The sequence below is a fragment of the Rhyacophila brunnea genome, unplaced genomic scaffold (assembly GCF_057557595.1).
Source record: "Rhyacophila brunnea isolate RB1 unplaced genomic scaffold, BYU_Rbru_1.0 scaffold_56, whole genome shotgun sequence".
NCBI classification, from domain to species: Eukaryota; Metazoa; Arthropoda; class Insecta; order Trichoptera; family Rhyacophilidae; genus Rhyacophila; species Rhyacophila brunnea.
In genome coordinates, this window is record NW_028233235.1 from 1,650,817 (window position 1) to 1,663,453 (window position 12,637).

The 12,637-nt window shown below is 25.8% G+C and overlaps 1 protein-coding gene across 1 annotated transcript; it reads left to right on the forward strand.

The window, feature by feature from the left end:
- Nucleotides 1–1,343: 1,343 nt before the first annotated feature.
- Nucleotides 1,344–10,385, forward strand: LOC147065796 (osmotic avoidance abnormal protein 3-like). Its single transcript, XM_085956243.1, has 3 exons — nt 1,344–1,439; nt 1,791–2,545; nt 10,346–10,385. Exons 1-3 carry the CDS (start codon nt 1,344–1,346, stop codon nt 10,383–10,385), a joined length of 891 nt encoding a protein of 296 aa, XP_085812369.1.
- The last annotated feature ends 2,252 nt before the right edge of the window (nt 10,386–12,637 follow it).

Here is a 12,637-nt window from a genome sequence, read left to right on the forward strand (position 1 = left end):
TTCAAGTGTCTTGCGTGATTATATTGATAGTATTATTTTTATTTATGGGTTAATTTGGCATTTTATATTTTTTCTTGAAGATTAACGAGCAATTTCTCGTGGGCACATCATATTTATACTGTTTTCTACATCCTCTTTCTTCCATCTTCTTCGATATCTCTCCTCTTTTCAAGGCCTATTTGTTAAAGGGTTTTCCTCAATCCTACAGTTTGAATATATGCCTGATTTGGTTTTGACTATAAGCTCTTTCATGCATATATTTGATTGTATGTATTTTTATGTGTATTTATATAACTATAATTTATTTTATATTAGATAAAAACATGCATTGCTCAGGTATCTTGTTAAGCATGATCATCTTACCCTTACTATTACATAATGTGTTAATTTTGATCCCTTTATATTTTATTTGTACAGCATATATCCAAAATGCGAACATATATTTATTTTAGAATAAAGAAATTCCATTTTATCTCTTCTCACAACCAATTTATTTGTTGTATTGCACTTTAAAGCCTTTTATGAATAGTATTAAAATTGTTTGAAATATATATAATGCCTATTGTAATCTATAATATCCTTAAATATAACTTTTTAAAAAATCTAGTTTTGTTTAGATATTCACTAGTGTTGAAAGATCAACATTATTAGGTTTAGATCTTCAAATAAAATTTCTTCCAAGTAGTTTGTTTTAAATGCCATCTTTATTTCAAAATCCACTTATAATGAATGCTACAACGATTACGTGTCTCAAGATTAACACAATATAAAAATATGAATTTCCTTTTCGGATAATTTCTGTAAATCTTAAAAATAAATCAAAGAAATTTCAGATAAATCTAGAAACACAACCAAAATTAACACAAAATAAAAATTATAAATTAATTGATATTCAAATTTTACATCATTTGAAATTCAAATTCTACATTATTGGATATTTAAATTTTACATTATTTGATATTTATATTCGAAATTAGCATCCAAAATAAAAAACTTTAAATAAATAAAAATTCAAATGTTCCATAAAAAGCAAAATAATTTCTACAGGACATAAAAATATTTTGCATAAAATTTTAGATGAATTTAGAAATTTATATTATTCTTATATTTTTAGATGAATGAAGAACATCGGATTAAAAATATCCCATACCCGAGAAATTATGAAACAGAGCGGTGCACAAAACAAGGTACGTGTAGAGCTACGAATAAAGCCGACACCTGATGATATATTAGATCTTGCACTTCCTCATAAAATATCATTATCCGAAAAGAGTTTTGTTTTCGATTATATTTTTGGATCAGATGCTGCACATAGAGATGTTTTTCGATTGTCGATGGTTGAAATGCTAGATAGTTTTCTTAATTCGTTTAATTGTACTGTTTTTGCATATGGACAGACAGGAAGTGGAAAGACTTTTACCATGGGGATATCTGTAGAGGCACTTGAAGAATATTATCGATATACTGTGAATAATCTTGATTGTAATAATACTCATGATGATAATTGTAATATTATGTTAAATAATCTTGATTTTAATAATAATAATATTAATGGTATTATTTTAGATAATTTCAATAGCAACAATAACGCTCAGATTTATTTAATCAATAACAATGATCAGGATAATGCACAGAATAATACAATCAATAATAATGCGCATAATAGATATACTATCAATAATAACACTATGAATAATAACGCCCTGAGTTGTTCAATGAATAATAATACAGTCAATTATAGTCCCCTGAATAATACAAATGATAATGTATTGAATAGTGGGGAAGAAAAGCCGAATTTTGGAATAGTTCCAGACAGTATAGAATATATATTTAGCAAATTAAATCCTGAGGATTCGCTTTACTGTACATTCATAGAAGTCTACAACGAAGAAGTTATAGATTTATTATCTGGATACCGAACACCACTTTCGCTACGAACCACAAATGGTGAAACAAACATATCAGGTTCAAAGGAAGTAAAACTAGAATCAAAACCCGAAGCCATAACAATTTTAAAAAGAGGTTTATTGGATAGAACTGTAAAATCAACAAAAATGAATCTATTATCTAGTCGATCACATGCAATTTACACTCTAATCCTCCATAAAAATACAAATTCAAAATCAACAATATCTAAATTTACTTTTGTTGATTTAGCTGGATCAGAAAGAATGAATCGAACAGAAGCAAGCGGACAAACTGCAAAAGAATCAATATCCATAAACGGTGGTCTTTTATCATTATCAAATGTTATAACTGCGTTAAGTAAAAAATCAAAATTTGTACCGTATAGGGATTCTAAACTAACACGAATTCTTCAGCACGGTTTGGGTGGAAACTCAATAACTTTGATGCTTGCTTGTATTTCTGGAGGAAGTAAAGATGTCAATGAAACTTTAAATACACTTAAATATGCTAACAGAGCTATAAATATATGTAACGAAATAAAGAAGGGAATCGAAATAGATGTTTCGAGAATGAGCGTGATCGAACTTAAAAAGGAAATCATGAGGCTTAAAAGTGAAAATTGTGAGTTAAAGAAAAGGTTAAAGTGTAAAAGAGATGAAAGTTTGTATTTTGTGGAAAGAAAAGATGAAAATATTTTGATTAATAACGAAGTTTTACTGGAATATCGAAAATTAAAAGAAGAAATCGGAAAGAAAAATAATGAAATAAAAGGGGTTTTAATGGAAAATAATAGATTGAAAGAAGAAATCAAAAGAAAGAATTTGACATGTAAATGCAGTATCGAAAAAGAAAATATTTCTACACATATTAACACAAATTCTCAAGGAACAACGAAAATAAAACATAGAGTAGAAAATTCAAGAACAAATCAGTATTCATACGAAAAAAAGAAATTGAAAGATCTAAAAAAGATTAGATTAAACCAAAATACAAATCATAACTTAAAAGGTTTAATAACCCCAAAAAAATCACAAATCTTACAAAAACATACTTACGATGATCTTAAATTTAACGATTCATTTGCCGATATTTCTGTAAATGAAGTTAGTAAAGATTCAATTTCCGATGAATTGAAATCAGAAAAGAAGGAAATCAATGACTTTGGAAAAAGAAATTTTTTAAACGTATGTAATGATTCTGAAAATAATAAATCTATAAGTTCTCCTGATACTTGTGAAACTCGAAATAGGGAATTAAAGGGTACATCATCTGATAAATACTCAAATCTTTCCCGTATAAACATATCAGACAAATTAAATAGCTACTCCCCAAAAGATAATGAAATCCAAAACGCCTTTTCTTCTATGGCTGATAAAGATAAATTTATTAGTTACTCCCTCGATGACAATTATAAGTTAAATAGTTATTCTATTGCTAATAAAGATAAATTGAATGGCTATTCCCTTGAGGACAATGAAAACCCAAACGCTTTTTCTTCTACGGCTAATAAAGAAAAATTAAGCAGTTATTCCCTGGATGACGATGAAAACATAAAAGCTTATTCTTTTATAGCTAATAAAGAAATTTCAAGTGTTTTTTCTTTTGATAATAGAGAAGGATTCATCAATACATCTAGAAATGAAAATTTGAATGCCATTACCGAGATTACAACACCTAATAAAAACACTAACAATGATACAACTAATAAAGAAGATGGCTATCAAAAAAAAATTTACGATTTTTGTGAAACTCCAGATAGATGTCAAAGCCCATTCATAAAAAGAATCAAAGAATTCGGAAAAAATTATAAAAACAGAAATCTAGACAGCCCACTTAAAAAAATGTCGCTTGAAATAAAAAATAATAAGGAAAGGTCGAAACTACTTCTTCCTGTAACTCCAATGAAAAAATACAAGGAAAAAACGGAAATTCCTATTTCAAAAACGAAGGAAAGAAAACGTATAGTAAGTTTCGATCTCGAAAAAAATCAAATTCTATATTTATCAGAGGAAAAAAATGAACCTAAAAATCTCTTATTCAACGAAAAAAATGAATTACAAATTAAATTTAATAACTCAGTTGTCGAGGAAATCAAAATTGGCTCTGTAAACTTAAATAATATTTATAACACTAACAAGGATGATGATTTAAATGCAAATTATCCTAAAATTTATACTGGAGACCGATACAAAATTGATAATCCTTCAAATGAAATGAAAAAAAACAAAAATGGTCTTCAACCACATAATGAAAATCATCAAAGCAAATACAAATCAGATACAGTTGTTGAAGAAACTACTTATAATGCAGCAAACCACGAATTTAATACTGAGAGCACAGATTTTTTTGGATGTCTTAATATCCCCGCGAATAAAATAAGAAATAATGGACAAGAACCCGAATGCGAAACTACAAGCTCAAATAATTATAGTGGTCTTGATACCCCCGCAAATGAAATAAGAAAAAATGCAGTAAATCCTGAATATTATGCAGAAAACATTAAAATAACTCATAATTCTAATGACCCCTCAAAGGAATATAAAATGGATCCAGAAATTGATACGGGAAATCTACCCAAAATTTACGATCCCGCATCAGATCTAGAGAAAACAATACATCTAGACTCTGAAATACTCTCAATGCTATATATAGACTCAAAATTATACACATCAACAAAAAAAGGGACAATATACGAAAACGAAACAAAAATAATACAAGAAGAAAGCGAAATAATAAACATCCATAACTACGAATCTGAACTATTGTACACCCAAAAAAACACAATTAAAAATATAAAAAATCAAATAATAACACAAACTGAATCCAATATCACATGCTCACACCTAAGGCGATCATATATCATCAGTGGAACCTTTAATGGATACATTTACATACTGGATATGCGCACTAAAACAGAAATTTACTGCAAAAATTTTGATAACCTTTCAATAATATCTATTAAAAATATCGACGAAAATATATTTTTTGCCACCAAACAAAAACTGTATATCATATCTAAAGAAATGGTTGGCGCCGTATTAACCTTCGATTCTCCATTAATATCACTACACACTATAGATAAATTATTGGTAACATACGATAGTAACAGTATTTGTAAAATATATAGAAATGCAAATATCGTACATTCATTTAAAGAAATTAATGTGGGGGCATGGTTTTTCGATCAGTACTTGTATACCGGTGACTGCTTTGGAAAACTTAAGGAATGGCAGGTAATGCTTAACTTGAATGCATTACAACACGGTGGCGCTGTAAAAATTAAATTGAATAGAAGTATTTCTACCGGCGAAAAAATTAATTGTATCGTATCTGGAAAAGATCATATTTTTGTTGCTGTTGGTTGCTCTATATTGCAGATTATTAAAAGAGGAATAAATAATGCTTAAGGGGGGTTAGAATTATCAGTATACAAATTAGAGGGCTTTAAACCTTCCATAGTATTCATATTCATAAAAAAATTAATAGTTTTGAAAGTAAATTCAAAAGCCCAAAAGACATATTTTTATATATCTTGTAAAACCATATATTTTTATCGATGTAGGTTGAATACGGCGTGAGAAAATCTATCTAAAACGCAATTTTACGAGTATAAGCTCAAAGAAGTTAAGTAATGAAGGGAATCCTATACATGTGAGATTCTCTGAATCACAAAATAAGTTATGTTTTTGAAAAATAATGAAAAGAAAATGTGAGAAAGAGTTGTCATAAAAATATGCATGATCGAAAAGTAGAGTAAGGGCACTATAAAATATAATTTTAGCGTGTTTACAGCGAAATTTTGACTTCAAAATACTACATTTATAACCAAATGACGATAATATAGATGGCGCACAAAAAAAATAAACCTTTGGGGATAGTACGTATGAATTTTTTGGGCCTCCTATGTACTTATAAAAATAAACTAGATTCAATGAAAAACAAATGAAAATTGTTGGAAAATGATTTAATATCGTGTGTAATTGTGTTTGAAAAAATTTAAGAGCCAATATGTATAATTTTATTTTATTCATTCTTCAAATACATTATTTTATTCCGAATTTTTTGTAATAACGGCAAATTTTTTTAATATATATATAGCAACATTTAAAATATAATTTACATGCACTCATTATGGAAAAAATGATTATATGGGTTATAAAGCAATTCATCTAAGTACTTGAAATTGCTCTAATATAATTATTACGTGCTATATATTCCTTCATTTGACACCAAATATGTGTTGAATGAAAAATGACCTTCTTGTTCTTTCAAGTACGATTTAGATGATTCATTATGTCACAAAATGATTATTTGGGCCAGAAAATCCGTTTAAATACTTAAAATGCACTAATATAGGTATTTGATTCCGAAGATTATTTTTATTGTAGGCATATTATGTTTTGTATGAAGAACAAGCTTGTATTTAGCATATTTAACCTAGGAAACAATTTAATTAATATGAAGAATATTCAAAATCAAGCATTTTTTGGCATCAAATATATATAAATACTTGGCATTTATGTACCTTTTACGTGATTCGGATTGTAATACAACAGCAAAAACATCTAATATCTTCCTTAAGATCTTGAAATGGGCAATGATAAAATACACCTAATTTAAAAATATGCTGCAAAACGACTCTGTCATAAAAAAAATACAAAAACTATATTTATTTAGAAATAATCCCGATTGAATCCACGATATAGATAAAAAACAAAAAGGATTTTTTTATTGATGAAAAACAATGCTAAAAAAGATTTGGATTTATTCTTTTAAAGCGTTCGATTTCATATAATGATTTTAAAAGATGTTAAACACTAAGTACCAATTGTTTTTTCAATCGAATAATGCTAAACTAAATTTTAAGTAATTTTATTTTCTAGCCTAACTTAAAAATAAACTAGAAAATATATTAATTTAAAAAAAAATTGTGGTAAAAAGAAAAAATAAATGCGAATTTTTATTTAATTTATATTAACTAATGAAACCAATCAAATTTAACTGTATAAATAACTATAAGTTAGTAAAGTAATCTCAGAAAAACAAAAAAATTAAGAACTAACAGCTTACATATTCTCTAAACAACAAAAAATACAGAAAATTTATATGTAAGAAGTTTAGGGAAATTTCTATATTTAATCGAGAACATAAATATATTGTAATATTTTTAAAAAAAATAGAATAAAAACAATGATTTGTAAATCCTTTTTTTGTGTAGAAAAAGACGAAATGTTTCGATCAGGAAAAAAAATCAAGAAAACCTTTGGATTTTTATGATAGTGATTCAATTTTTTGTTTCACAATCTGCTCGTGACACACAACAAGTCTTATTTTTTCTTCTTATCCCTGACATAATGTCAGATAAAGGTTTCGATTATTTGCATATTTTTTAGGATTTAATAAATTTTTGTGGTAAATTTCATAACGTTTATTGTTCTATTTATACTTATTTACATCTATGAGCTAAAAAGTCACTCAATGACGTATTTAATTTTAGGTATACGAACTTTATAGACTAAACTATGGTTTTTTTATAAAATTATATTCAATCTGTCTATATCTCTTTTAATTGTCTTTGCCACTTTTATTTCATATTTAATTTTTTATTACAACTTTAACTAGGATCAACTGTAATTTGAGCAGTGTGTTTTTTCATGGTAGATTTTATAAAAAAAAACTACGTAATACTATAAAGAAACATAGAATATAATTTTCAATGTTTTTAATTAAGACCAATCATCTGTAGAAGTTGTGACTGATATCTAAATTTTATATTTTAATAGTTAAACATATACAAGATGTATATTTTCTATAAAATAAATAAAAAAAGAGATATTTCCATAAATACCCATATTCAACGATCCAATATAAAAATAAAACTATAGTTTAGCTCAAATGGCACTCATTAAATTAGTCTCTATCCCAATTGTTTTATTATGTATCCTCTTTAAAATAATTTGAACATATTTTTACAATATGATATGACGAAAATTTGATAAAAATAAAGAACTCTCTGTGTGGATTGCTAGTATTAATTGAAAAAGAAGAAGTATAATCGAAAATTGAAAGAAAACGTTTCATAATGACATATAATAAATTTTTTTGTAATAAAACGATATAAATAAATTTAATTTTAATGGTTTTTAATGCTCTAATTCATATTTATTTATTGCCTTTGTCAATCTTGTTATACAAACTAAAAATATACCATTTTAAGATAATAATATTATATAAATTTGTGGGTAATTTTGTTTTTCATATGAATAAGTATATTTCTCCCGACTCATTCATTTAAATGCTAAAAAACTTCAAATCTCGTATTTTTAAATTTTAAATCAATTTCAAACATATTTTAAATAATTTTCTGGACTTTAGTATTCTAAAACACCGGAATTTTCCGTCATGTTCTGTTCTTCTGTAAGTCTATTAAAAATTACTATAATCGGAAATGGTTTTTAAATGGCATTTGCAAATTTTAAACAAAATAATTATACAGATTTGTTTTTTTATATTTTGTAAATGTCCAGAGTCGACACATGCATTAAATGCTCTACACTGTTGCTTCTTATCATAATAACTATTTTAACGGATTTTTTTAAAAAATTTATGCTCTCTAACAAATAAACAATACAAGAATTTGCACATTTTATTGCTCGTGGGTCAAAAAAAATTCGATTTTAATGCGATACTGGCATTTTAGAATAAAGAAAAAACATTGTTAAAAGATATTATAAAATTTCTTTAGGAACGATGCCCAGCAAAATTGTAAAAACATTCGATTTTTATATTAAAGAATATAACTTTGGATGATATGCAGTAAGGTTAATAAAATTACGATTTTTAGTTTTTATAAAATTCTATTCGGTAATGGTTTACATTAAAATTGTAAAACTATCAGATTTTAAGTTACACATAAAAACACATGATTTTATATAAAAAAATTTCATTTTGGAATGAGCCGCAGTTTGATTGCGAAACTATTCGCTTCTTTCTTTTGATACCTTTGATGTGTAGTAATTTATTTTTTAAGAAAATTTTAGTATGGAAAAAACATAAAATGAAAAAATAATTTTAATCAAAGAAAAAGAATTTAGCTGTTATCCATCTTTGAACCTAACGTGATATAGATACCATAAGTAAAAATGTAATTAGAAATATTTTTGCAACTTCTAAATTATATGGTTTATACAGGGCAGCCCATATATGTTTTATACTGTATGATAATTTAATTATTTTTAATTGGATCTACTTTATCATATTTTTTTGCGCATCTATAAGTTCAATCTGGGTTACTATTGCACACAAAAATCAGTAAGTTTTCAATATAGAACATTGAAAAATTTTATAAAATATTTTTATGTGCCGCGTTTGTGATTTATATATTTTCAAGACCTGTATTAAATTTGATGAGACCAAAAAATCATTAAACGTTTTTGAACTATAAACATAAGTTGATCATGTTCTAAACAAAGTACAAAAACCGAAATAAATTATATTAAATATTTTAAAATTATTATATAAAAGTGTTTCAAAAAATATGAATAGAATCTTTTTATTATTTCAATACAGTTCTAATTTCAAAATTAATAAAAAAAGAGAAATTCAAAGCCACGCATTTCCCACTATTTATTGAATTAAATGTGATAGTTCGATAGAAAGATGATTTTTATGGCAACATCTTGTTATATAGTATATTTAAATAATTAAATTGGTCGTATGGATGTGATTTTAGAATTTAAAGTTTTGGGTTTATATTACAGAATAGCGTGCGAATTGAACTAATAAACCTATTAATAGATTTAATTTATTAAAAAATATAATCTGTTGACGAGTTACAAACAACACTTTCGGATGATTGTTAATGCTGTCGAAACAGCCGTAGAATCGATGATATAATCCTAAAATACACAAGAAAGAGGCACTTTTGATAAATAAAATTTATTTTACAGAATTTCATAGATAAAAAATGTTAATAGTTGTATAATACAACCCACACAGCTTCCGTCATAAACATATACAATAACCAATCTTTAAATCATAACTATTATAAATCCAAAAATTTACACGAAGGAGCATTTATGAAAATAAAATAATTGATTTTTCTATTCGCGAATTAAATGATAACCTAGAAATATTTTATTTATTTATGGGCTAATTTTTGCTTCTAACATTTTTATTCTAAGAAGATTGTGTGATACAATCCTTGGAGCAAACCTTATCAATACTTTTCACTGTCTCTTTCTCTGCTATATACTTGTCGATACCCCTTCTTCGCCCAACACTATTCAGTTCAAGAGTTTAACCAAATCCTGTGTTTTGCACATATGCCTCGACTTCGTATTATATTTCAAGTTCTTTCAAATATTTCCTGTGAACTTTTGTAACCACCCCATCCTACGTTATTACATAAGGAATTATTTCCGCTTTACATTTATAGATCAGAGACAGTCGTTTGCAAGAAGATCATAATATCTTAATTTCTCTTTTTCTACTAAATTTTTGTTATCGATACTAGTTCCACCTAGTTCTATCAGTGTTATACAATTATTTTTCTTGACATAAATAAATATAAAAGGCGATCATTTTTTATCATGACATCTGTTTTTAGTCCCGTATCTACTTTTATTTCAGCGAATTCATTTTCTTTAATTTCTTGCACTGAATGTCTACGAATTTTCTTTGTTTTTTTAAAATTGTATTTTCTTGATATTAAGAAATAAAGACATCTACTTGGAAGAATATTTAGACTTTTACGCAAGAGACATCGTATGATCAATTAAGATTGTACTGAGAAAACCACAATAATTTTACATAACTGATTCGGATATTATGAGTTTTACTTATAATAACGTCAAACTACAATGATTATTTTTTTGATACGAATATATACCTTTGAAATTTTTATTTCTATTTATCAGGTTGAATCCTCACTTTTATCTAATATTACTGGAATATGGTTAAAGTTGACATCTATATTTTCTATTAGGAAAACTGTATTTATATTTTTATAAATAAAGCATTCTTGTGCAATAGATTTTACTAAGTTTTATTTACCAATCTTTAATTTATAGGCATCTAGTATCTCTTTCGCCTATTATTTATATGATAAGAACTTTATAATAATTTAAATTGAGCTAAGGTATTTGTTAATATTCTCGATTCTTTTATAATTACATATTTCGAAGTTAATGATCTAACATTTCTTCGTCTCGATTAAAAAAATATTCATGGGCCAATTTGATTTTTATGTATTAACTATTTTACTAAGCAAGACTACAGATTGCTATAATTAACCCATTCGCTTATTCTAATATAATACCATAAGCTGCACAATGTTTCTTAAAACATCCCATTTTTTCAAGACTTAATAATCCAAATATTCTCCTTATTTCTATTGTTTATGTATGCGCATTTACTCCGGTTGGCATTTTAATTTTCGAAATACACGAGTAATTGTCCTTTGTTGAGTATTTAGACAATAAAGTTATTTGTTATACCGATTATTTTTTTCAGTCAAGTTTTAATAATTTAAGCACTAAACTAATCTTTGTCTTGATATACAAAATTATATAAGAAATATAACTCTAAGATAAAAACATTAGAAAATTCACCTAAAAAATAAGCGTAACAAAAATTAATGATTACAATAGAAAAGTTAAAATAAATCCGCATGTGATTAAATACCAAGAAATTACACAGCCAATATTAAAACCAATAATTGCATGTATTTGTAATTCATATAATTTAAATTACTCCAATTCAAGTTGTCACTTGAGAAAAAAAGATTTGTATGTTTTATTAGACTAATAAATCGTCGTTTACGTTTTGCTATTGGTTTTATAAAATATTTGTGGAACTGCACACACCGATCATATTTTTCAAATTTTTTGATTTCAAAATATCTTTTAAAACATAATAATTGAATAATATTTGTTTAATTTTCCTGATAAACCTTATTTATTTATCTATTTTTTTTTATTTTTTTGTAAATCGGATGTTATATGATGTCATTACAAAAATAATTTATTATGAAAACTTTAAATTTATGCGATCCCAGTTTATATTGATCATTTTGTTTAGCGTATTTTATAATTATTAGAAAAAATATTCGATCATATTCTATAATTTTATAAAACCGTTTTTTTGTGAGTTTGATCATTTTCTCACTAAAAATAGCGTGAATATATTTTTCTTTGAAACCCAAATTTACCTATGATGGTTACTAAGAATTGGTATTTCAATTATATATAGCAATTAATATGATCATTTCTATTTTTTTATTTTTAAAAATATATATTAGCTATTATCTGTATAAATATACTGTAAAAAAAATAATAATAATATGTTGTTTGATATGTTTTTCACCATTGAAACAATAGTTCACATATGATTATAAGTGCTGTTCTTTGCTACATTAAATAAAAGAGTAAAAAAGTACAGCACAAGCATTTCAAGTATTGTTTAAAAATCACAGATACGTTTAATACATTAGTAAACTATTTGCAGCTTTTAGTTCTTTCGGAAAAACGTATGAAAAAAATTATCACTTAAATTGATTGTACCAGGAGGCATCCCAAGCCAATTTTAATCGGTATAATTATTGAAAACGCCAGTATACTTTTTACAATCATCGTGATATATATTATATATTGATTTTGCAAGCAGTGTGTTTTTTTAATATTAATACATCTTAAACTGTATGTATTAATCATAAAAACACACTGTAATA

Bases quoted from the DNA above. Each gene is read 5' to 3' on its own strand.
- LOC147065796 (XM_085956243.1), top strand. From the start codon at position 1,344: ATGCTAGATAGTTTTCTTAATTCGTTTAATTGTACTGTTTTTGCATAT. The intron at 1,440-1,790 runs GCACTTGAAGAA...GGGGAAGAAAAG, and splicing joins CCATGGGGATATCTGTAGAG to CCGAATTTTGGAATAGTTCC. The intron at 2,546-10,345 runs GTTAAAGTGTAA...TTACATTTATAG, and splicing joins AATTGTGAGTTAAAGAAAAG to ATCAGAGACAGTCGTTTGCA.